The sequence below is a fragment of the Synchytrium microbalum genome (assembly GCF_006535985.1).
Source record: "Synchytrium microbalum strain JEL517 chromosome Unknown SmJEL517_scf0001, whole genome shotgun sequence".
Lineage (NCBI taxonomy): Eukaryota > Fungi > Chytridiomycota > Chytridiomycetes > Synchytriales > Synchytriaceae > Synchytrium > Synchytrium microbalum.
In genome coordinates, this window is record NW_022158350.1 from 549,405 (window position 1) to 574,470 (window position 25,066).

Genomic DNA, 25,066 nt, shown 5'->3' on the forward strand with positions numbered 1-25,066 from the left:
CCTGATTGTAGATCTGGTGTTTTCGTGTTGGGAATGTTGTTAGGAGGACGCAGGTGGGAGTGGTCCAGTTTTATAGTCGAGATAAATCTCCTAGAGTCTTCTCGAATGTCCCGATCTACAGGTAATTTAAGCCAGTTGTTAAGCAACGCAAACTCTGCATCGCAGTAGCTTAAATCCCTAAAGCTGTTGCGAAGGACAGCTTGAAATTCCCGTCACCATGGGGAGATTGCCAAGGTAAACACGTGTCAGCCTATATGTGATAAAGATGAGAGTTTTGAAGGCTACCGACGGCCTGAAAACACGGTCAATGTTCCTTTTTAAGGCATTACATTTGATTGATGTCCAGATGTGCATGAGTCTCTATGGTTAAGGACGCGTCAGTAATAGTAACGATGTAATTTCACGTATAATAATCATTACTAACAAATCTATCACCTCATTCGACTTGGATTGTTTGATGTTCAGTCACGCTAGGAGATGAACGAGAGTTTTCTGTCACTTGCAAACAACAAGTCAGAGAGAAAACTAGCTATACATACTAGTAAAGGTAAGTACGCCAATATCACCATCGTGATCACAGGCATTCACTACATATATTCCACTATGTGGGCAGCTCTCTCTCTCTTCCAGAATGGCATTCAATTCAACATCAAATGAATTGTTTTGCAAAGACTGCAGAATGATTGCTACAAACGTCGTAGAAGACATGAAGCAAGGCGACATCATATGTGGAGACTGTGGCATGATCCTCTCCAAGGGCAGACTCATTGATGCTGGTTCGGAATGGAGGAATTTCGCTGACGACTCTGGCGATGCCGATCCATCTCGTGTCGGAGGTGCCATTGATCCAACTACGGGCCAGATGGAATCCACGACTATCTCCTTCCGTGATGGACGTACTGGTCAATCTGCCGCATTGTTGAAGTCTCACAAAATGGCTACCGACAATGATAAATCCTTGCAGGCAATCCGTGAAGGTTGGAGAAACATTCAGATATACTCGGAACGGGCTGCTCTCTCAAGAGCTATGATCGATATGGCAAAGGAACTCTACTTTTTATTATCAAAGTCATCTCCAACTAAGTCCGCTGATGAAGCTGGTGTCGCTGCTTGTATCATGGCTGCTGCAAAACTACGACAAGGTGAACGTACGTTTAAGGAAATATCGGCCCTAACTAGCATCCCCGTAAAGGCTATTGGTAAACGATATAAAGTCCTACTCAAAATCATTGAAGAACAACGTGCAAACCCCGCCAATGCATCATCCACAGTAGCAGAGGCCGCATCCGACATCACTCGTGAAGCAGTCAATGTAGCATCCATGATCCCTCGATTTGCCAATCTACTCGACTTGTCTCCAGAAGCTCGTACCTTTGCCAAACTATTGACCGAACGCGTAGAAGCTTCAGGTGTACTCGCAGCCAGACAACCAACTACTGTAGCAGGCACTTGTCTTCTCGTCGCCGTCGCTCTCTCACCAAAGGACTCTCATGTCAAGGCCAAGAAGATTGGTGACGTAGTAGGCATCCAACCATCTACATTGCAGAAATCACACAACACGGTAGTCAATAGTTGGGAGAAACTCATCAAACCTGAAGAAATGCCTGCTGGATTCAAAGCTATTGAAGCCCATCGAAGTGAAGGTCTTCATGGTATCTTGTAGAATGGTGTCGTCGCCAACCTCCAAAAGCAAGTAAGGATGGTCATAAAGACTTCGATTTTTTTGCGCACGATGTGGATTTAACTCTTCGTTTCGTTTCTAGTAGGTCCATCAATAGCTTCAAAATAGATATTATATCGTCTCTATGTACCATAGATATTTAGCATCATCTTGTATGTGTTTATAAAATAAAAGTAAACCAAAGGTTTTAGAACATAAAATTCCTGTGTCGCTTTCGTGATGAGAAGCAAGGGGTTTGAAGAGAGGAACTGACGGTGAAGGATAGCCGCACGCAAACACAAGATACAGATCTTACAACTTGAAAAGACTTTGTTTACTTGATGTTGATGTCACAAATCACACTATTCAACCACACAGATACAACCTATTTCAATTTAATCACCAAGATACAACCCCTACTTTTGACGCTATGTGTGATCGTGACAACAAAATTACTGGTTAAGCATCACACGACGTGAAACAATACAATTACGAAGTTACAGTAACGTAAGCCCGCCCAACCAGAAAAGAAGAAAAAGACACCAAGAACGAATTGCACACCAACGCAAAGGCTGTTTGGTGTTATTGATGGGTGATCAATATCGAATCCGCTGTTTCAGCCGTTGGGGTAGGTAGTGTACAACGCCTGGTTCAAGCTGCTCTGTATGTAGGCATCTTCGTCAGCGTAGAGCACACGTTGGCAGATGCCAACGGATTGGCCTATAGGAAATCGGCAAATCCTTTTGCTGAGACAGCCGTTACGGGTAAAGTTGCATTAATATACATACAGTAAGCGATGGCAGCAGAGCCAAAACCAGGCACCATGAGTTTAATAGCGAACCCTTCAGAATCCTTGGCCTCATGACCACCAACATTACGACCAAGATTGAAATATGCACCACCAAAGTACTATGCCACACCAATAGCGGCGTAGTGGACGTCTAAACAATTAGTATACTTGGACCGCCCCGGTTGCTTGTTGGAAGAAACCAAGTTTTTCCAGAAGTCAGCATCGTGTGCGTGGCAGGCGTCATAGGTGGCAATGAAACGCTGACCAGAGTGATGTCGTCAATACGATTTAAAGCTTCAGAGGATGCACGCCATGGTTCAATGAGGAAATCAGCACGAGCGGCCTGTTCATGAGCGTGAACCTCAGCTATAATAGATATCACGCGCCCAGGTTGTTCGAATAATGTTCGTGAAAACACTCATTTTCTTACCTGGGTTACCATTTACCGGAATTCCCAAGCGTTCAAAGTATGCGATGGCATCAGCTGTCTTGCCGAAATAACATGTTTTACCACCAGGACAGTAACAAAAAGGTTGTCAAATTGTGATAGGGTGGTATACGAGAATGGTGAATGGTGGCAACTACCGAGGAAATGAAGATGCAAAATCCGTATCTGATACTACTAAACAAGTTGTAATATCAAAAGCTTGAGACTTATGCAAGAAGGTTTTCGTAATTCGACGATTTCAATGACGTTTTCAATCATAGTGTTGGAATCCAAACCAGTGGTGGTTCATCCAAAAAGAGAACCGGGGCTGCTGATAGCAATTCAAAGGTTACGTTGACACGCTTTCGTTCACCAGTTGACAGACCACGGACCAGAGCGGAACCAATCCTGTTATACCCAACAGCGTTTAATCTCATGAGGGTGAGGACATCGTTGACCTAAGAGGGTTTAAGATGTTAAGAGCGTGCAAAAATTATAATGATAGACGTATCAGCACATACTCTGAATGTTTGTTCTTCGGTAGTCCATGAAGAAGGAAGATGCAATGCGGCAGGAATTCCAATGCTTGACGAGTAGAGTCAATTCGGGTGGCATAAATCATCAGACATCGGAAAAATAGGGACGTGCTGTTTTGGTAGATTTTTTTGGTACGTTTCTAGCGAGGCTATCAGCAGGACTTAAGCGATGGATCCGGCTACCTACACATACCCGACATACATTTAGAATTGTTATATCATTCATGCCCAAAAAAGATTTTATATAAACACAATTGACTGGACTATAGGCATATGCATTGTTGGGTGAACATTGATTCAAAGTTCCATTTCGGCCGAAATTTCTACACGGTCCCGTCATTAGAATTAAATCATATGAGAAGTCTACAACGGGTTGCCATCATCTCCTGCAATAGGTTTCACTTAATTTTCCTCTCCCAGTTCACGCACATCGAAACGTGTTGTAGAGCTGTGTCACCTCGACCAACGGCGACGCAAACTCGTTCTCGAAGCTAGAACACTATTAGATTAAGCATCACCAAGTAGTCTAACAGAAGCTCCATCATGCCCACTAACTTGGGAATCGTAAAGCCTTCCGCAAAAGCAGTTCAAGCACTGAAAGCTCTGTCATTCCCAATAATAGATAGTCATCATCACTTATGTGGGTAGCAAGACCATTTATTTATTACTTTACTGTATGTGATGCTAGAAATTTATTCAATAGGGGACGTTACTGGAACAACTCCCAGAATCCAGGGGGCATGGGCATCGTATGATTTCAAAAAACATGGATTTGAAGCACCAAAGACACCTCGAGTTCCCAAAGTTGCGGGAGCTGCCGAAGCCATGTCTGAAGAGGATCTGACTGCAATGACTGGTGTCATTCTCAACACCTTCGGCTCTACCCAGGTGCTTCATCACTTCGTGACTCAAGCACTCTAGCACCATCGTTTATTCATTCTGATACTTTCCTTAGGCCATTTTCAACAATTTCTTGAATGAAGACTTGATTGCTTTTGCTGAAGAGGAAGCTGGCGTCAAACTTGGAGCATCAGTCTATATTGAGTGTGGATGGGGAATTCATGAGCCAAATGCTCAAGCTCAAGAGACCAAATACATTGAAGATATGTCATACAAGACTACTGGTGGAAAGATCTCTACTGGCATTGTTGGACATACAGGTAAAACAAGTATCGAGCAATGACTTTGCCACTGAACTAAGGCTTACATCAACAGATCTGTTCAACAACACTTTGGAGGCCACTCGCGAAGAAATGAAGGCTCATGTAGCAGCATCTGCTCATTTCCGTGGTATTCGCTACCAACTTGCTCATCCTGGAGAACGACCTGGCATGATGCCATCCTGCCCGCAAGGTAGGTGTTTCGTTGTCGCACACTCTTGCTTCGTGTACAGAATCGCGGAACTAACAGCTTTGTCCTATCTAGAAAAAATTGTTCATAATGAAAACTTCTTGAAGGTATGGTCTCGAACCGTTTTTGTGGTAAACGCCGCGTAAGGTCTAATTGAAAATCTTCTCGTAGAACTTTGCCGTGCTAGAAGAATTCAATTCCACATTTGAAATCTGGTGCTACGGACATCAACTCCAAGACGCTATTTTCTTGGCCAATAAATTCCCCAAGACTCAATTTAGTAAGCAACAGGTTCTTGCATTCCTCTAGCATGTGACTCACGACAAATTTAGTTTTGGATCACTTCGGAACTCCTATCGATATCGCAACCAAGCAAGAAGTTTGGGACGCTTGGGTCAGAGATTTCACAGCCTTGTCCAAGTGCCCCAATGTTGTTGTAAAGCTCTCTGGCTTAATGGTTCAACTTGGATTTGACTTCCATAAACGATATCCATGTGGATCAAGTCCTGGACCCTCAGCACAAGAAATCGCTGCTTCGCGGTTTGGAGATATGACACGTCTTGCTGTAAGAGCCCTTCTGTTTCTAATCTTGTTAGCTGGCCAAACATGTTGACACTCGAATCTCTTAGATCAAGCTATTCAAAGCTGAGCGATGCATGTGGGGCTCCAACTTCAGTGTTGACTGGGCCTCGGCAAGGTTTGGAGAGCTACTAGCAGCGTTCGTGATATGTTGCCAAGAAGCAAACATGAGTCAAGCTGATTTGAAGAAGGTTTTCCGTGAAAATGCCATCCGAGTCTATAGGTATGTTAGAAGAGCGTTTAAGTTTTGAGTTTTCTATGGTAGAGACAACGGTTGACGCGTTTCATCCTCTTAGCCTCAAGCCAACAACGTCACCAAATCTATAAAACAATTAAGAATTGTAAGCGCAAAATTGACATATCATTCGTCCTTGGTCAAAATTGTTGGCGTTTTTCGCGTTTTTCTCCTCGTCGTTTCCAATGGTCTGTCCAGGTTTCCAAAATGACTGTTAGCTTAATGGAGACAGCCCAAGACGAGCTCCCAAAGATGGAAGTCGATTCAGTGCCCAGCAAAGTAGACAGCAGTGCCGCGACCATCCCAACCGAAGTCACTCCTCTTGCTCCGGTCGACGATCTTTTGGCCAACAACAATATGGACGTTACTACTACAGAGGTCAAAGTAGAGATAAAGGACGAACCAAATATTGAAGCCAACACTTCTGCAACAGCTCCGGACGCTGCTCCCGTTGCTACGTCTTCTTCTGGAAATGCCCTGGCTGGAACAAAACGTGAACGTGATGAAGATGGTGAAGAAGGCGACGATGCGTCGAATAAACAACAGAAGCTGGCCAAGCATCGATATGCAATCTTGTTTGGATACAATGGAAAGAAGTATCACGGTCTGCAAATGTAAGAATGATGTGTTTACCGTAGAATCATTCCTAGTTTTTTTTTGCTAAAGCGATCTGGTCCGAATTCTCGATAGGCATGATGTTTCTGCTGATGCCAAGGAGCTGAAAACTATTGAATCTGAGTTGTTGAAAGCCATGCATACTGCTCGACTTGTATCAGACGAAAACGCCGAGAGCATGAAAAAGGTATATCGGGTTTTGATCTTTGATTTTTTTGCTTGACTTAATGCCGTTTTATGCAATATCAGATTTCCATCTCTCGAAGTGCACGTACTGACAAGGGTGTTTCCGCTTGTCGAAATCTCATTGCTGTCAAGATAAGTACTCTTTGAACAAGGTCGACATGGAATGTGCTCTCTTTCTTGCGATGGAGCTAACCGTGTCCCTTTTCTTTCTTTACTTGGCTATGCCAGAGAGTGAAGAAGTTGCAATCAAGACAGTCAATGAGCTCCTACCACCGGAAATTAGAGTTTGGAGTACATACTGTTCTTTAGCAAAAAGCGACTTCAAAAGAAGTTTACACATCCTTTCCCCGTTATAGATCTGTTACGAGTAGTTGGCTCATTTGACGCTAGACGAACATGTGAACAACGATCCTATGAATACTTTATGCCTACATATGTCTTTGCAGCGCCTCATCCCTCGTCCAACTTTGAACTTCGAGGAGGACGCTGTGAGACTAAAATCGTCAATGAACTGGGCCACGTTATAGGAAAAGTAGACGGAAAGGGCAACTTTGTCGAAGATATTGTACCAGGAGCCGAAGGAATTTACAAACACCTAAACACCAAAACTCAAAAGACCCTCATGTATGAACCACTAGACATCACACCTAAAACACCCGAAGAGTTACTATTACACCGACAACGCCGTGCTGCGCCTGAAGAATTAGCTAAATTCAAGGAAATAATGAGAGCATATCTAGGAACAAGAAACTTTTGGAATTATACAGTTGGAACCAAGTTTGCGGATGCGTCAGCTACTCGTGTCATGATTGAGATTGAAGTGAACGACCCTGAGGTCATCAAGTCTCCCAAAGGAGTGGAAGTTGAATGGATTCGCATCAAGATTCATGGACAATCCTTCCAACTTCATCAAATCCGAAAGATGATGGGTAGTTGTTTCGAATTAGTTTTTTTGCTTCTGTACAGTCTGACATCATCTTTCTCATCTGTAGCTATGGCAATTCTCGCTGTGCGAACTGGTACTCCAACAGCTATAGTTTTACAGTCCTTCAGCAGGAAGCGAGTCACAATCCCCAAAGCTCCTGGTGTCGGTCTCTTGCTCAACAGTGTAAGTAACTGATTACGGTAGTGTCGTATGCTGGTTAAACTTACTCCCTCCTTTTTGAAACCTTGATAGCTCTTCTTCAATCGCTACAATGCTGATAGGGCAAACAGACGCAAACAAGGTATCGTATCCCAATAATCACCTTGCAGCGATCATGTCCGTTTACTTACTACAGTCAAATCTAGCTGGTTGGGCTGAAATCGACTATACACAATACGACGAGAAGATTGAAAGTTTCAAGAGGGAACATATTCATACAGCCATTCTTGCTGACGAGGAAGAGAAGAACACGTACGTACTACTGTTTTTAGAAATCCGACAATAGTTAGGATCTCATCGCCATTTTTATGATTAGATGGGAGGGATGGACTCGATTGATTGATCGTCATTCAGTGTGTTATCTTCACTACTTGAACAAAGAGGGAGAAGTGCTCAACAACAACACGACATGGTCTCCCCGCCATGTACGTGGGCAGGCTGATGAAGAAATGGCGGATAAAGAAGAAGATGAAGAAGACGAAAAGGTTGGTGACGGGGACGGTTGAAACTAATTGGAGCAAAACCTGTATAAAGTAAGAGCCTAGAGCCTATACAAATGTTTCTAGTTGTTTTGCATTTTCTTCAAAATATAAGGACACTCATTAGTTACATGACTGTTTGGAAAAAAGCAATAAAGTTGGTCAGTGTTTTCTCGACGAATGTTTTTGATGATCACATTATTTATTACGCTCAGCCATCCGTCTCCATAGCGTCTTTCACCATCAGCAAAGATCCAATACCAACAGCGACAAAGCTTCAGTTCAGAAAAGGAACATACCATAGAGAGTCTGGCCAATTAGTTCCTATTGTCCTTTTCCACGACACGTAAGCAAGGTAAGAAACCCCAAAAGTCCTTTACGTCTCTCTACAGTCGTAAAGTCTAGTTTCCTTCGTTTCTCTTTCCTTGTTTTTATTGCCGCTGGAAGACAAAGACTAGTTCGCAGCGTAGGAAAAGCCCAACGTTCTCGACCAGGTCAGATAGCTTGAAGCCGTAGCTGTAGGATAGCAGGACACAATTCGGACTCCATCCATTAGGGTGCCATCCATACAAGCCCAACCATCCAGCAACCTGCAAAAACACCACACACACGCAACCTCCGTTTTACGAAACAGCGATAGGTAGATAACCACGATGCTATCAAATAAACCATTACCAGCAATAGATAATGGACAAGAAACCCTCGGCAGAGGAGGAGAACGAAGTCTGAAAGTCAGAAGTGCCGTGATAATGTCTTACAGCGGTGTCGGGTACTCTGGATTTGAACGCTCTAAAGGAGATGCCACCATTGAAACTGATTTGCTGACTGCTATGGGCAGCCTGTCTGCCATCTCAAAATCCAAAAAGGTAGGTTTGCGACATTGTGTGGCTTCCATTGACACCACTACTCGCTCTTTTTTGGGTCTCTGCCAATCTTTGGAAACTAATGCGTCCATATCATGTTATTAGCATTTGAAGATTAGTCGAACTGCTAATACCGACCAAGGTGTTCATGCTGCTAGGCAGTTGATATCTCTGGAGATAAGTTACTGTTGCGTCAAAACTCAATCTAACCACGAATACTAACCGCTTCCCATTGCTATATCCACGTCAAACAAGATGCTCTCAATACTCCATACTTTTTGGAATCTGTGAATCAATTGTTGCCTGAACAGATCAGAGTCTGGGGTATGATAAGTTTGTCGAACTTTGCTTTTTTGCTCTTTGCTTTTTGGAGATAGGCTCAAATAACACCGGTTTCATATTGATATAGGCGTCATCAGGACAACCGCAGACTTCAGTGCCAGGCGAAACTGTGACTTGCAAACTTGGACATACTTACTCCCAACATACTGCTTCCAAGAACCGCCTCCTCAAACCCACTACTATAATCCTGTTCGAGAAGACGATGCAGACAGCACACTCGGCTACCAACCCGAACCTCAAACTGGTGTATTCCGATCATTGACTCGTCGCATGTCTCGTTCGGGCGTTAGCTTGGAACCTTACAACAGTAACGGATACCAACAATATAATGATGGAGACAAGAAGGCTATGAATGGTAGTTCCTATGCTCTGTCTGCACCCGTATCTCCCGTAGCTGTAGATGACGACTACCGTCCCAAACCACCACCAAAGAACCAAAACCAGGATCGTGGATTCATCTCTACATTGAAGCGAATGACTACTCGACGAGGCCGCTCAAGGTCTAATGAACGAATGAATGGTGGCGCACCCGCTGGTATCTCACGTTCTCACACACCATACGCTAATGGAGTACTAGGTGGTCAAGCAGCCGATCCACTGGACGAGATACCTGCCACTCTTCGTCGCAAGGATTCCATCGGTGGTGCTTTGGGAGGTGGTGGTGATTACGAAGATGGTATGATGGGAACATTACGTAGAACCTTATCTCGACGTGGTAGTGCATCCGGTGCTGGATCATCGTCGAATACTGGGACACGGTCACGATCTCAGCCACCTGTACGAACATACCGTGACGAAGATTATGAAAACAAATTCAATCAGACCTTGAAGAATATGATGACACCTGCTGAACCACTCATGTTGCCTGAACCTACCGAAGCTGAATTAAAGAATATTCGAACCTATCGGGCTACTGCTCAACAGTTTAGAGCTCTCAACCATATCATGGGGATATATCGTGGTACTCACAACTGGCATAGTAAGTGTTGAGTCGAGAGGGCATATGACAGCAACATTTATGGCCTTTTTGTTGGTTAACCATAACCTCCCTTTATTTATTTTTTCAGATTACACGAGAGGTGGTCAATACGATGAAATGCCATATGAACGAGTCATCAGCTGTGAAGCATCAGGTAAGCTGTCAATCGAAGAGTCATCATGATAAAAAAATCGAACACAATCACTTCATAACGTCTTGTACTGACTCGTTGCCCGCCTTATTTTCACTAGCCCCCGAATACCATCAAGGAATGGAATGGGTCCGTATCACTATATCTGCTCGATCATTTGAAAAGTATCAAATACTCAAAATGATTGCTCTCGCTGTCTTGGTCATACGAACCAACACACCTCGATCGGTGGTCGCCAACTCCTTCGGTCGTGCCAAGATTGATATCCCAGAACTACCTGGATATGGCCTCGTATTGGAAGATGCCTCGTATGAGAGCTATAACTCGGAGGTTGCTCGATTGGCTACTACTTCTCGTGCTTTTGGTGAATTGCAACCTGTTTCGTTCCGTCCCTACCAGGTACGTTACATTGTTGTCAATTGCTGGTCGTTTCATAAGACACTGTTGAAGGTTGAAGCTAACAGTGTTGAATCAAACACAGGACAACATTGAAGAATTCAAAAAGAAGCACATCTATGAAAGAATCTTCAGCAGTGAAGCTGAGCGTATGGTAAGACACAAAAAATCCCAACACATTTGAATTGATCCTGACATGCAATTTGTATGATAGGGTATGGCTGACTGGACACGAGCCATTGACCGATACTCTTTCCTCTACACCTCATATCTGAACCCACGTGGTATCATAGATTTGTCCGAGGTAAGCATCGACTAGCAAAAAAGGCTCTAAAGGCATTCGTCGCGTCAAAACCAGTGCAAAATCTGGTTTCTGAAACATTCCACGATACTCGCTTACTGACTCCTTTTTCTGATCCTAGTTCTGGGAACGTGCAGCTGAAACAGGAGCTCAATAATCCAGATTGTCATTTAGCTTGTTAATGAAGGAACCTCACAAAGTTTTGTCTCGTTGGACTTTTGTCCCTAAATTGTACCTACTCCAAATATTAAACTCGCATTATATGAGGGAAAATATAGAATAAAAGCCAGTTTTGCTACGCGTTCATATTTGCACGTACATTGTCTATGACCTCAAAAACTTGACGTTTCTGTTACATCTTTCACAAACCACCAAAAAACCATGCTTTCTACGATGAGGAGCTCGGCTGCCAGGTCGGCAAGCAAGGTAATGGCACCTACGTGTGCTATACAATCTTCAAGGAGAGGGAACGCTGCTCAGTAAGTCCAAACTTTGTTGTGCTTGACAAGAAAAAAAAGTTTGGTGGTATGGATTGTGGAGGATAGTCGATGTACGATCGGTCTGTTTGATCTGATGTTGATTGAAAATGGAAGCTACATGATCTATTGTGACTATCTTTGCTCCATTATCAGCTGTTCTAACGCAAGACATCAAATCTTCAAACCAAAAAAGGTTGTGTCATATACAATTGCAGACCCAACCATTGACCTTTTATTCTGGATTTAGTGCTCCATTGCAACAAAAGCAAGCTCCAAAAGCAGCTCCTGGAGAAGCTACAGCTGTCGATACGACTTTTGTAGGAATGACGGGAGGTGAAATCTTCCACGAAATGATGCTACGTCAAAATGTAAAAGTTGTGTTTGGATACCCAGGTGGTGCCATTCTGCCAGTATACGATGCTATATACAATTCAAAGCACTTTGATTTCGTACTGCCACGACACGAACAAGGTGGTGGACATATGGCACAAGGGTATGCCAGGGCTTGTGGGAAACCTGGTGTATTGCTAGTGACATCTGGCCCAGGTGCTACGAATACCATAACTCCCATGCAAGATGCATTGATGGACGGTACTCCCTTGGTTGTATTTACAGGTCAGGTTGCTACAGGAGCTATTGGAACAGATGCCTTCCAGGAAGCTGACACGATTGGTATCTCTCGATCATGCACGAAATGGAATGCCATGGTTATCGATATAGCAGATATGCCACGAAAAATAAATCAGGCCTTTGAGATCGCTACTACTGGACGTCCAGGTCCTGTCTTGGTCGACCTGCCAAAAGATGTCACGGCTGGTGTATTGAAGAAACCCATCACTGGTGGTATAAATGCTGCTCTACCTGGTCGACGACCACCTGCAGGAACATCATCTACTGAACCATCACCCGTTGTTATGGAAACTATACGTAGAGCTGCCAAAATGATTAATAATGCTAAGAAACCACTGTTGTATGTCGGCCAAGGTGTCTTGTCTCATCCAGATGGCCCCAAACTCTTGCGAGAGTTGGCTCATCGTGGAAACATCCCTGTCACAACAACTCTACAAGGATTAGGTGCATTCGATGAACTCGACCCACTCTCTCTATTGATGTTGGGTATGCACGGATCAGCATACGCCAATCTGGCCATGCAAACATCAGACTGTATCATCGCACTAGGAGCACGATTTGATGATCGTGTCACTGGCAACTTGCGTAAATTCGCACCAGCCGCCAAAAAAGCTGCTCGAGATGGTAAAGGTGGTATAATCCATTTCGAAATCATGCCCAAAAATATTGATAAAGTCGTCGAAGCTACTGAGGCTGTGGAAGGTGATGTCGTGACGAATATGAGACACTTGATACCACAAATCCAGATTGGTAAAGATCGAGCTGCATGGTTGGGACAGTTAAACACCTGGAAGTCGAAATACCCATTTTCGTACCGCGCTCCAGTCAATGGCGGTGCATTGAAACCGCAACGAGTAATTGAAGAATTAGATATTCAAACTCGTGATATAAAAGATAAAGTCATCATTACAACAGGTGTAGGGCAACATCAAATGTGGGCCGCTCAATACTATAGATGGAGATCACCACGAACATTTATCACTTCTGGTGGATTGGGTACTATGGGATTCGGACTACCTTCCGCTATTGGCGCCAAAGTCGCACACCCCGATAAAATAGTTATTGATATTGATGGTGATGCTTCCTTCTCCATGACTGGAATGGAATTGATGACGGCTAGACAATTTGATATCCCCGTGAAAGCCTTGATTCTCAATAACGATTTCCAGGGTATGGTCAAGCAATGGCAAGATCTCTTTTACGATCAACGATACTCTGGTACAAAGATGAGGAATCCGGACTTTGTCAAGTTTGCTGAGGTAAGAAAATGTGTCGTATATTTGGTGCCTTTGGACTTCCTGTGATAGTTCGATTTTGTGAACCCGACTGTCAAGCAACTTCATACGTCAACCGCACAACGCATGGACTAACTCTCACAACTCTCATTAGTCTATGGGCTGTGTCGGTCTACGAGTTCGTACCGAAGAAGAACTACCACGTGTCATGGCAGAGTTCTTGGCTTGTAAAGAACCCGTCCTCTTGGATGCAATGGTTGAAAAGAATGAACACGTCTTGCCTATGGTTCCAGCCGGCAAAGCTCTTCATGAAATGGTGAGCGGTGTAGCCTTGTATAAAAAATTGCTCTCTGATCAAACCTATAACACGTGTTTTTTTTGTCAATAGGAATTGGGCGATATTGTCTTGGAAGAAACCAATGTCATACCCAGTTGGTCTGAACCCATATACAGGCGGTAAAATGGATTGTGGGATGTGATGTGGTTGTGGTGGTGCTGACTTGAACGGTGTTTGGAAGAAGTTCCGCATTATTTGTTTCTTTTGATATAAGGTTCGAATATAAGAGAATTTGAGACAATGCCCGAGTGTATTGCTCAGACACCCTTTTTGGAAGTATTATTGTAGCTTGCTTTATTAGATTACGCCATGGAATTAACAGGCTGAACGAAACCAATGGCAATCAGATTTTATCTATGGCGCTTCCATCAGCGATTTCTCGGTTGGGGCAAGGGTTCCACCAATGATTATTATTTGGTGGCTGGCAGTAAAGACAACTGCCGACATTTTGCACGAGTCCTAAATTGAATGTGGGACATCCTCTTTGTTCCAGTAGACACACTCGTGGTCCTACGAACGAGCTGATGCACCATACGGTAGTTACGCTCACCAAGTTGAATCTTCTGTATTCCGATGGCAGTGAAGGTAGTTGTGGTGATACTCTACTACGGGCACTTGAAACTCGAAGGAATCTGCCAAACACGGTTCCAATACTTTATTTGAATGTCGGGAGACTTGATTTTGTAGGTGACATTGTAGGAGGAATTCTCGAAACAGATAGCCAAGTAAGTATTGTACTGAAGGAACGAGTTGAAAAGACGTAAGTGGGTGTTGCTATCTTTGAAGGAGGGGTGTGCTGCTCTGTAAGGTCATAGTGTAGGGTATACGTTGTATGGTGGGTTATGGATTGAGTCAAGGTCAAAACGTATGAAGCTAGAAGTCTAGTCTACTATAGGTGTGATGAAAAATGGACATATCCCTTGAGGGTAACATTCGTAAGAATCTGTATTAATGCATGTGATTTTCCTTACCTGCCTACTCAATCTTGTCATTTTTGGCCAAGTTCAACGAAATCACAAAAGCACACTACCAAAACGATCACTTTATCGAGTTTTTTGTTATAATTTCTTACTTTATGACAGTCGATATTTTATATGAGATCCGGCATTATGGCTGTTGTACAATCTATAGTTTGTGGTGATTTTTACACTGTTTTACATTTCTACTTTACTAGTCTCTTGCGCAAAAATGTCGAGATCCAATTCCACCTTTGTGAAGATGCTGCTGCTGGAGTAGTAGTAATATCCGTGGTAACCTTTTTACAAGCAGGTCCAGAGAAGGCGAAATATCGGGTCCTTGAAGATTTCCCTCTGGCAGATGCATTACGTTCGACTTTACGAGCGAGTAATCGCCTCCAGAGTGATTGTTCAACAGTAGATTCGAATCCAACGACTTCTTTTTCTTTTGTAGCAGTAGCTGTAGTAGATCTATCTGCAGTTCGATCGGCAGGTCGTTCCATGTCCATAATTTGACTCAATACTTCCACTTCCTCGAAGATTGACTTTCCCAAGATTTTGGCGATGAAGGTTTTGGATATGGTATGGTCGGCAGATGTAGGAGACGAGATTGGCGTGGCATCGCCAGCACACATCCAGGGGTCCTTCCATACAGCGGCGATGCTAATCCTTCGTCTACCGTATTTGCGTAGCATTTTACTAAGCAAGTCCTTCAAAGATGGGGAGGCATGTTTTGGGAAGACGACGCGACTGGATAGGATGGCTGTCACGGTGTCCTCAGGACATTTACCGTCAAATGGCAGCGTGCCAAAGTTGAGAGCATATAAACACACCTAAAAGTAAAGTAAGGATGGCGAGTGTTAGATCTTTAAGTTACTAGCCAGTGATCCAATGACCACAGATTATGACGATCCGCCTATACACTTACACCTAGCGACCACACATCTAGTTCTGGTCCGTAGTAGTATTCATCCTTGAGAACTTCGGGACTGGCGTACTTGAGACTCCCGACAGATCCACGAATCTTGATTCTTCCAGTTTGATCGTAAAATGAGGCAAACCCAAAGTCAATGAGAGTGGCGTGGCCAGTGGTTGGATTGAATCGTATATTCTCAAGTTTGAGATCTCGATGGACGACACCGTTACGGTGGGAGTAATCTATGTGTCGCGATGGACACAGTCAGGGTAAGCAAAGTGTTTTCAAATTGAAGATGATGGCAAGTTAAAACTCAAGCATACCGATGGCATCGAGTAGTTGCTTGAAGACAGCACGAGCATCATTTGGAGCAAAGCATCCTCTTTCAATGACATATTCGAGTAATTCGCATCCCGGTAGAAATTCAGAGAAGCTAAATATGACATATTAAGGTTAGAGCTATCCCCAAATATGAACCAAAGTATTGGATATGAAATGACAAGCGAGCAGAAACCAATGTGAACCACCACTCACCAATAAAGATTTTTGTCACCCCAAATAGTAGCAAATGTTCGGCAGATGTTGGGATGATCCAAGACCATTGAAATGCTAGCTTCCCGAATCATGGCAAGATAAATTGTCCAGAATTTTTTCAGTTCGGAAGGTTCTAGGACAGCATCCTCTGATTCAATAACTTCAAGATAAGGTATGGGTATAGCTTTTGCTACAACCTACATATGAAGAGAAACGAGTGAGAAAAAAGCGACCTTGATGGTTCAAAAAGAAGAAAGACCGGAGCGAATGGATATACCTCGGTCCCAGATTCGTTCTTTGCTCTGTAAACTTGGCCGAAGGCGCCCTATTGAGGATGTTGTTAGCACTGAGCACGGGTTCAACTGTGAGAAGGTTCAAGCTTTTGATTGCATCAAAGTAACGCCTTTCGATATTTACCTTTGTTATATAGTCTCGTGCTAACTTGAAAGTGCCGTTTGTTTCGGTAGTGATGCGGTTGCTTTTGGTGGGATATGGGCGACGACGGATTACGGGCAGGCGGGGAATGGATGCTGTCTCATAGCTTGATTTAGATGGTGGAAGTGCTGATGGTGCCATGGTTGATATTTGGTATGCAGTTGACTTGGTGGAGTGGTTGAGCAGTGCGAGTATTTGAGCCGAGCAGCTATAATATAAGTTGGCTAGACTAGCTAAGCCAGTATATATCAATCTATAGAGGTTATAAGGTCCTATGTGCTTGCTAGTGCTTCTTGCTATTCTCTCTTTTGCCCTTACTACTCTTGCACGTGAAAGTGTTTTGTTTGGAAATAGTGAACAGCGACAGCTCAACTCTTGACCATTTCACGTACACCATGCGTTAATTAATGGTCTTAGGAGTTTATCGCGGAGGATTTTACCGACTCTGTCGACCTGCCTTTCGTCGAAGATTTAAACCAATATGAATGCTGTAATGTCGTAATGTCTCGAAATATGTAGTGATGGGTCATAGCCATACAGACGGCGCCCGGGACAAGGGCGATGAAGAGATGTCAGAGTATTCAGAGAATACATCTACAAGGCTTGTCAGCCATTGTTTCTTTGTAGGCTAGCTAGCTAGCTAGCTTGCTCGTCAGTTCGTCCGGTTCTTCAGCATGCATGTTCTGTAGACAACGTCTAAATATGAGCTATAAAAGGCATAATAAGCGAAATAATATGTAATGTCTGTTGGTATTGGCGTCGTCTGGAAGTACTTTGGACATGATCCGTAGCTTATTGATTTTAGTGACTTTGATGGCTGTAATTACTATCATCTACTTCAAAGATCACGGTCAATACACATAATGACACGTAAAGAAATGAGTTGCCTGTTCAAACCACGTGCATGAGGTGTGCGTTTGATCTATAATAGAAACACTTCAATCAGATCGTTCCAAACATCGACCGTCGTTCAACTTGGCGTGAAGCCACGACGACGATGAATCCATTTACGCATTTGCTATTACTCTCTCTGTTAACTTTCATAGGCTCCTTCCTCGCTGGCAGCATCCCTTTGGCATTCTCTCTAACTCCTGAACGTTTACGATTTGTGTCGACATTCGGGGCTGGACTTCTAGTCGGGACGGCATTAAGTGTAATATTGCCAGAAGGTGTTGAGACGCTTTATAGTATCCAATTACAGGAAAGCAGCAAACACGATGTCAATGTTGTACCGACATCAGCCGGTGCTCACGATCAGCTAGCCGATGACAGCAGAGATCCTGCTGCTGAAGAGGATGAACATCACCATAATAAACGTGACAGATATAGTACTATCAAACCAAGGACTGTCGAACACAAGCACGGGTTTGAAGCACACAAATACATCGGACCATCGCTTTCACTCGGGTTTATCTTCATGTTTTTGCTGGAGCATCTAGGGCCTAGTCAACACCCCCATACTACTGATGCTGTTCTAGCCGATACGCCGAATCCAAACGAGAACAAACCTAAAAAAACAATGGCTGCTACAATTGGGTTGTTGGTTCATTGTGCTGCTGATGGGATTGCTCTTGGAGCCGCTGCTTCTGCTGGTAAGAGTGATTCCAAACCATTCTGAGAAATAACAGGCTGAGTGACACCGCATGTCTTGCAGATAGGTCGAATTTGGAGTTTATTGTGTTTCTAGCGATTATACTGCACAAGGCTCCGTCGGCCTTTGGATATGTCTCATTCTTGATGTCTGAAGGGTACATATCATATTCTTCGATTATTCCCCTCGCAGCCTTTCCTTCGACATTTTGAAGTGACAGCTCTGAGACAGTTTGTCATATAGGCACACACGAAGATCTGTGAGGCAACACTTACTTGCATTCTCTGCATCAGTTCCAGTATCCGCTGTATTGACTTATGGACTGTTGCACTCGGTATTCGCTGTAGACAATACATCGACACAACCGCCATCGACAACACCATCACTCGCATCCGCAACTGAAAGTAACGACATGTCGAAATGGACTGGAATATTGCTGCTCTTCTCAGCTGGAACATTCTTATATGTTGCTACTGTACATATCTTGCCCGAAATATATAGGCCTGTAGAGTTACATTCACATAGAGCTGGAGAGAATGGAATCCTGCTGACTACAAGGCCTACGGGAGATGATGATGGTGGTAGGATGCATGATCATCATTCTCATGGAGAGAAGAGCTTGTCACGAACACAAATTCTGGCATGGGTTTTGGGTGCACTGGCGCCTTTCGTGCTTGCTATCGAGGTGAGTAACCCCAGTTTCGTTAAGGTTTCGTTGCTGCCCGGACCTTGCTAACTATGTCTAATCTAGCACGCCCACTGAAAAGATGTCGACTGATGTAGCTTGGTCGAATTATGTGTATATATAATGTTGTATTAGCATGCACGTTGTACTTATTTTAGAAGTATACTATACAGTATGAGCATACTGGATGAGGGATCCCCCATCCATAATCTATTACAGGAGAGTCAAATCAACCAAATCCATCTTCCTCGTCCGATTCAGCAAGTGTTGCACAGCATTAGCCTTGACCGTCGCCTCATCCTGCTTTTTGATTTCCTCGACTTTATCCAGCACATATCGATACTTTGAAGCAGCATCCATACTCATATATTTGGGCACATTGATAGCATCTGCCAACATCTGTTTAGCTTCCTGCTGCGTCCTCATAACAACCGACAATGAATTCGACCCATCATCGATACTCACAATCCGTCGTCTACGAGCTAAATCATAGTGTATCTTGACTCTCCCTGCCACGAGAGCATGTAATGTATAGTCTTTGCTGGTAGTTACGTTGATGCCAGCATGGAATTGGTTTCCGCGTTGTCTTACGAGGATGTCGCATGGCTGGACGATGGCTCCATCACCACGTTTTATACCTAGATGCTTTGGTTGCGAGTCTCGTCCGTTTGCTGAACCTCCTGACGATTTTTTTGTAGCTGTTCTGACTTGTTGTAGGATGTAGGATGAGGATGGATTTATAGATAGAGGTTGCAGGCTAGTGCTGCATCTGGATCGGAGTGATGCTGAAGAGATGCTGGCAAACATGACGTTGATGCTTGAGTTGTGTTTGCCAAAAAAATTGTAAGAGTTTTGCGTCCAATTGGGAGCTAGCAAAGCTATGATGCAGACAGGTTTGACGTTTCAAGCGTGTGATATCTTTGAATAGTATAGCATATGCAAAGAAATTCCAGCAAGCAAACCACTTCCTCGACACGAAAAACGTGCAGCTGAATTGAAGTCGACATTTTGAGCAGTTTTGACCAGCAGTAGAACTCGTTTAAACTACACGAATATACGAATACGTGTCAACTACTCTAAATATTGCAATGATCGCGAAATCATACTCGACTTTTGCTAGGTATCGAAGCGACCGCTATGAGTGACGTAGTGCGAGGCAAAACACCGACCAAAAGCACAAACGTCTCAACACAAAGTAGCACCAACAAACTACTAAACAAGAAAAATGGTTCAACTCTCAGGATTCACTGACGTGAGTGCATATAGTTGCATGCGGTTATCCTTCGAGAGGAATTGTTACCATTTGACGTCCCAACTAAACTCCACGTTTTGCCAGGTCATCGTCACCAAAGAAGGTCCAATTGGGCAAATCAAGTAAGGAATGCTTAATTGTCCGTATCCAAATCTCATTCGCCTAACGCTTTGCTCTACTTTTAAAAAGGTTCAATCGCCCAAAGTGAGCTACAACATTGAACATCGCAAACAATCACAAACAGTGTTGTTCACACTTCCCGACCGTTTAATTTCTGACCTTTATTCGTTTTTTGCTATAAGGTCCTTGAACGCTTTCGGTGGCATGTTGGTGCTCGATACTCTGAAAGCCCTCCGTGACTTTGACAAGGATCCGTCAATCATCTTCACAGTAATCACTGGTGAAGGAAGATTCTTCAGTTCGGTACGTTACAGTCCTCAATCAAGTCTACATCCAGACCACTTTAAATTTACAGTGGTATCCTTTAGGGTGCTGATGTCCGAGGTACTGATTCAATGGACGAAGTTTGTGGAGTGACGTGGAGCCAGTTTTGACAATAACCTTTCATCTCTTTGTCAGCTTTTGGCAGCGCTCCACATACCCCTGCTGTACCAACGACCGAATTGGAAGGCAAGGTTGCCTACATCAACAACGGTGCTGTTCCAATTGAGTTGGTCCGAGCTATGGTAAGAATCTTCAGGTTGGCTAGTAAATGAGTTCACTTGTCGAATGAGCCAACGATTTGTGTGTAGATTGACCACAAGAAGGTCCTCATTATGGCTTTGAACGGTGGTGCTGTTGGTAAGTTATCTCGCTGTTGCAGGATTGTGTAATTTAATAGGCAAAACTAACCATAACCCAATCATTTTATAAGGTGGTGGATGTGCATGGTTCCTCGGAGCTGCTGACATCGTTTTGGCCACTCAGGTAATTTCTTCTTAACAGGTGTTGCTTCTCAGCGACAAAGTCGTAACTAATCTCATCCTATGGAACAGTCTGCCTACCTCCAAGTGCCATTCAGCGCATTGGCCTTGGTACCTGAAATGGGTTCCAGAATGTTTGCCGAACACGTAGGAGTTCGCAGGTAAGAACGAAGCGATTTTGCTGTCATCCTACCACGAATTCTCAAACAGAGTCTATTAGAACCACCGAATTCTTGATGTTTGGCCGAAAGATCAACACAACCGAAATGTTGGACTGGGGCATCGTCAATCAAGTCTTCCCAGATGCGACCTTCAAGTCTGACGTCGCCCAGTACTTGGCAACTCAACTCGAAGTTAACGATCACAAGTCCATGTTGGGTATGTTGATTGTGAGGTGTTCTTTGCACAGTGATTACCATTTTGACCACTTCCACCGTAGAAACCAAGCGATTGATTGTTGAACCACTCAGAGAAGGCAGAATAAACGCTCTCTTCAGAGCCCAAGATGGCCTCGCTGAAGCCATGGCAGTAAAGAGACCAATGAAGAGATTTGCTGAAAAGGCCGCCAAGATGGTTGCTAAATCCAAATCCGCTAAATTGTAAACGGTTTTTAGTATGAGTTTCCAACCAAAAAAGAGATATTAGTGTTTGAATTCTGGTTTTCTTTGCGCTTTCAAAGTTCCACGCAGTTGTCGCCTTGCTTTGCCAAAAGGCCTTGTTCACATTCTTCATGTTTTCGTCGATTCTTCAAACAATCTGAAAGCGAAGAAACTTACAATGGCTGCAGGGAGTGCGACCCCGTCCAGGCTTCATACTCTGTTAGTGACGGTCTATGAAGGTATGAAACTGCCCGCATCGGGCTGAGATCAAAAAGAAACGCCTGTGTAATATTCCAAACGGTTTTAACATTTTCACCAACATTTAATCTCGCAGGTCGTAACTTTACAAGGAAGCCCAACGCCAAATGTTACATCCAATGTCGATTCAATAATGAAATCCTTACTACGGATCCCACTGATCACGGTCCATCTCCTATCTGGGACACTGAATTAGAATGGGACATGGACATGAGAACATTAAGTCACCATCGGTCTCAACGCAACTCCCTGAAACTCATTTGCTACTCTATTGATACATCTGGAAATCGCGATAATCTTGGGTTTGTCATGCTAGAATTGAGGGCTGCTCATCAAGGATTCCCGGCACCCGAACAGTGGCATCTCTTAATCAATACAAAGACTCCTAGCGGTGCTTTCAAACCCGAAATCAAAGTCTCGTTTGGTGTAGGACCCAAGGCTGTAATAGTCCAGCCTTCTCGTATAATACAGCAATCTGCTACTGTGGCAGACACAAGCACGAATGTCGAGAACAATAGTAAACATAAAAAACCACCAGTAACAAAGTCTACAGATGGTACAGCAGTTGATGGACATGTAGGATCTCTTAGCTTTCATCTTATGGAAGGCGGATACTATCAGATCGGAGAAGGAACGACACGATGGACATTATCGTTAACAATTGCCTTTGTCGAACATCTAAATGTATTACTCGACCACGCAGCTCCTGCAGAATCTAAATTCTACTTTTATTACTCTGTGATGGGTAACGACATTGCTACCGAACCATTCTCAGACTTGTCTGCTCCATCATTCCCATACGAACGTGTAACAATGCATCTCAGCTGCACATTGCCGGATCTAGTCAAGCTGCTAGAAGAAATGGGTGTCATCGTTGTCAATTTATGTGGTGATAATCAGATATTGGGATTTGCGGACGTACCGCTGACCGGATTGTTGGATGATGACACTGGTGAAGGACGATTGATTGAACGAGTCTATAATTTATATAATCCGAAACTGGAACTGCCTATGAATGCAGAAGGAAAGATACCTAGTATTGGCCTGGCAATCAACTTGGAGCGAGATTCTGGTAATAGTAAACACACAGTCGTAGTTGGAGCACCGACCAAAGAGGCTAGTGGCATAGAAAGTAAAGAGCCGATGTCTGCACCCGCCCAACAACAGAACGAGACGCCAATGAGACAACAGACGGTATCTCCACCACCCGAAGTAGTGGTCCAGCAGCAGCAGCCGATTGCAGAAATAGTTAGACCACCTAGTCCACCAGTTCCGGCCTTACTGCACAAAATGCAACGAGTCACTCAATCCTCCCCTACTCGCACGCTGCCTTCAGCCAATTTGCCGTCTCTCTACCATAATATGAATCCAGCCCCCTCATCAAATCTTGTAGATACGTGGAATCAGTATCGCTTCTCTATAGAAGTGCGGTCGATTCGGGACTTTACTCTCAAGTCAGCAAGTATATTTTGTAGATACTCATATACACCATTTGGTACATCAGCACCGTTTGCCACACATCCACGCCTGGATTTACTCAAATCACCTGCTGAAGTATTACTACCTCACTCATTTTGTGCATATGAGTTTGTAATGGCACCGAATCGACTACAGACATATCTAGAAGCAGTGCCACTAGTGGTTGAAATGTGGAGTAAAGATCCATATGCTCGAGATGTCCTGATAGGTACAGCTAGTGTTGATATGGCTGAAGTATGGCAAGCGCATCCCCGACGCCACGATGGTGAAGTAGGTGGCGTAGTCTCTGTAAAAAGCTTTGACTCTTGGCAGGTTGTGGTTGGTACTGATGAGGATGGCCAAGTTAAACGAATATCAGATTTACGGGTGATCTTGGCTCTCGAAGACTTTGGGCCTTTAGAACAGCAAGAGTCTGGTGCTCCTCAATCGATGCCGTATAGTGACATGCTGCAACAACAGCAACAGAGTATTCCAACTCCTCGTGCACGCCCTCCACCAGCACAACCTTCAACGAATCAGCCACCAGATGTATCTATAAATTCTTCAATACACGAGACGGCCGAATACCGTGCAGCTCTAGATCTCGAAGTCTGGCGTATGGAGGAGGAACGTGACTTTAGAAATCATTTACTAGCTCGAGAACAGGACTTGATGAGGCAGCTAGCCGAAGAATGGAAGAAGCATGAACGAGAACGTGATGCTCTCTTGCAACGCCGTAGTGAAGATCTCAAGCAACTAGAATCTCAGGCTCAAAAGATGATTGCCGATCTAGAGACTCGAGAACGACGACTACTCACTGCCGAAGAAGACTTGTCGAAACGACGTGATGATATAGAACGAGAACATGAACGATTTGTAGGAGAAGTGAGAGATGCTTCTCGACGTCTGGGCGACGAACTAAACCATCGTCTCGAAGTAGAGAAGGAACGAGCTGCCCATTCCGAAGCTGGTCGTGAACGAGCAATTCGTGAACGTGATGAACTAGAATCTAGATATAAAGAATTAGAGTCTTCCGAACGTGCTCTACGGCCCGCATTGTCTGCTGGACCTGATGCACAGCTCAAGAGTGAGTTAGTAACCGCTGTAGCAGGTGTAACGAATCTCCAACGCCAAGTAGATAATTTGACTCGAGCAAAAAAACACTACAAGGCTAATTGGATGAGAGCCTTGAATGAGCTAGCCAAGGAACGTAAGGATAAACAGACCGAACTTGAAGAAAGAGTGCAACGTACTGAAGAAGGAAGAGCCAAAGAACGGGAACGAGAAGTCCTTGAACGTGATCGTCGAGATATTGAAGCTGTACGTAAAGAAGTTGAAAATCTAAGAGCTTCTATTGGCCCCAACGCTATTCATAATGTAGCCAGTGCTGCAGAGGTAGCGGAGAAACAACAGGACTTTGTTATATCTAAACGGGATTATGACGCATTAGACTCTAGACGCTTGGAGGAAGTTGATAGGCTTGCGTCTGAACGTGATCAGCTACTGGCTAGTGGTGTATATACACGAGAAGATCGACTAGTACGTGAATTGGAACGTCGTATTCGTGAAGTTCTTGCTGGACAATAGCTAAAACCTTCGTAGTGTGTTTATTGTATATACGATGACATGACGTGTGGAACTTGAGCAAATTACGTAAATTAATATATTCTTTCATGTAACTGGCTTAAAATGTCCCGTCTTGCTATGAATCAACCTCCCCAAGCGTTAATCGATCAATCGAAAGT

At 43.9% G+C, this 25,066-nt stretch overlaps 9 protein-coding genes across 9 annotated transcripts; 8 read left to right on the forward strand and 1 right to left on the reverse strand.

Moving 5' to 3' along the window:
- Positions 1–631: 631 nt before the first annotated feature.
- On the forward strand, positions 632–1,663 carry SmJEL517_g00139 (uncharacterized protein; the record flags this gene model as incomplete). Its single annotated transcript, XM_031166069.1, has 1 exon — positions 632–1,663. One exon carries the CDS (start codon positions 632–634, stop codon positions 1,661–1,663), a length of 1,032 nt encoding a protein of 343 aa, XP_031028016.1.
- Positions 1,664–3,956: 2,293 nt separating this feature from the next.
- On the forward strand, positions 3,957–5,669 carry SmJEL517_g00140 (uncharacterized protein; the record flags this gene model as incomplete). The annotated part of the gene is made up of 9 exons (XM_031166070.1): positions 3,957–4,053; positions 4,117–4,301; positions 4,369–4,573; positions 4,629–4,766; positions 4,839–4,870; positions 4,935–5,043; positions 5,096–5,328; positions 5,393–5,565; positions 5,639–5,669. 9 exons carry the CDS (start codon positions 3,957–3,959, stop codon positions 5,667–5,669), a joined length of 1,203 nt encoding a protein of 400 aa, XP_031027858.1.
- A 115-nt stretch (positions 5,670–5,784) lies between these two features.
- On the forward strand, positions 5,785–8,028 carry SmJEL517_g00141 (uncharacterized protein; the record flags this gene model as incomplete). Its single annotated transcript, XM_031166071.1, has 9 exons — positions 5,785–6,191; positions 6,268–6,379; positions 6,442–6,514; positions 6,607–6,669; positions 6,735–7,307; positions 7,371–7,486; positions 7,556–7,604; positions 7,669–7,774; positions 7,839–8,028. 9 exons carry the CDS (start codon positions 5,785–5,787, stop codon positions 8,026–8,028), a joined length of 1,689 nt encoding a protein of 562 aa, XP_031027859.1.
- Positions 8,029–8,654: 626 nt separating this feature from the next.
- SmJEL517_g00142 (uncharacterized protein) lies at positions 8,655–11,190 on the forward strand (the record flags this gene model as incomplete). The annotated part of the gene is made up of 9 exons (XM_031166072.1): positions 8,655–8,867; positions 8,970–9,045; positions 9,120–9,188; positions 9,274–10,185; positions 10,274–10,339; positions 10,437–10,735; positions 10,818–10,886; positions 10,947–11,036; positions 11,155–11,190. The coding sequence occupies 9 exons, from the start codon at positions 8,655–8,657 to the stop codon at positions 11,188–11,190; spliced, it is 1,830 nt and encodes a 609-aa protein (XP_031027856.1).
- Positions 11,191–11,462: 272 nt separating this feature from the next.
- Positions 11,463–13,837, forward strand: SMI143 (acetolactate synthase; the record flags this gene model as incomplete). The annotated part of the gene is made up of 4 exons (XM_031166073.1): positions 11,463–11,512; positions 11,760–13,401; positions 13,532–13,693; positions 13,766–13,837. 4 exons carry the CDS (start codon positions 11,463–11,465, stop codon positions 13,835–13,837), a joined length of 1,926 nt encoding a protein of 641 aa, XP_031027857.1.
- Positions 13,838–17,552: 3,715 nt separating this feature from the next.
- Positions 17,553–18,909, forward strand: SmJEL517_g00144 (uncharacterized protein; the record flags this gene model as incomplete). The annotated part of the gene is made up of 4 exons (XM_031166074.1): positions 17,553–18,147; positions 18,210–18,303; positions 18,390–18,831; positions 18,898–18,909. The coding sequence occupies 4 exons, from the start codon at positions 17,553–17,555 to the stop codon at positions 18,907–18,909; spliced, it is 1,143 nt and encodes a 380-aa protein (XP_031027862.1).
- Positions 18,910–19,044: 135 nt separating this feature from the next.
- Positions 19,045–19,638, reverse strand: SmJEL517_g00145 (uncharacterized protein; the record flags this gene model as incomplete). The annotated part of the gene is made up of 1 exon (XM_031166075.1): positions 19,045–19,638. One exon carries the CDS (start codon positions 19,636–19,638, stop codon positions 19,045–19,047), a length of 594 nt encoding a protein of 197 aa, XP_031027863.1.
- A 418-nt stretch (positions 19,639–20,056) lies between these two features.
- Positions 20,057–21,609, forward strand: SmJEL517_g00146 (uncharacterized protein; the record flags this gene model as incomplete). Its single annotated transcript, XM_031166076.1, has 11 exons — positions 20,057–20,083; positions 20,168–20,205; positions 20,273–20,287; positions 20,386–20,506; positions 20,572–20,587; positions 20,663–20,769; positions 20,836–20,884; positions 20,958–21,010; positions 21,079–21,167; positions 21,227–21,384; positions 21,446–21,609. 11 exons carry the CDS (start codon positions 20,057–20,059, stop codon positions 21,607–21,609), a joined length of 837 nt encoding a protein of 278 aa, XP_031027860.1.
- Positions 21,610–21,783: 174 nt separating this feature from the next.
- SmJEL517_g00147 (uncharacterized protein) lies at positions 21,784–24,908 on the forward strand (the record flags this gene model as incomplete). Its single annotated transcript, XM_031166077.1, has 2 exons — positions 21,784–21,844; positions 21,940–24,908. The coding sequence occupies 2 exons, from the start codon at positions 21,784–21,786 to the stop codon at positions 24,906–24,908; spliced, it is 3,030 nt and encodes a 1,009-aa protein (XP_031027861.1).
- Between the last annotated feature and the right edge of the window lie 158 nt (positions 24,909–25,066).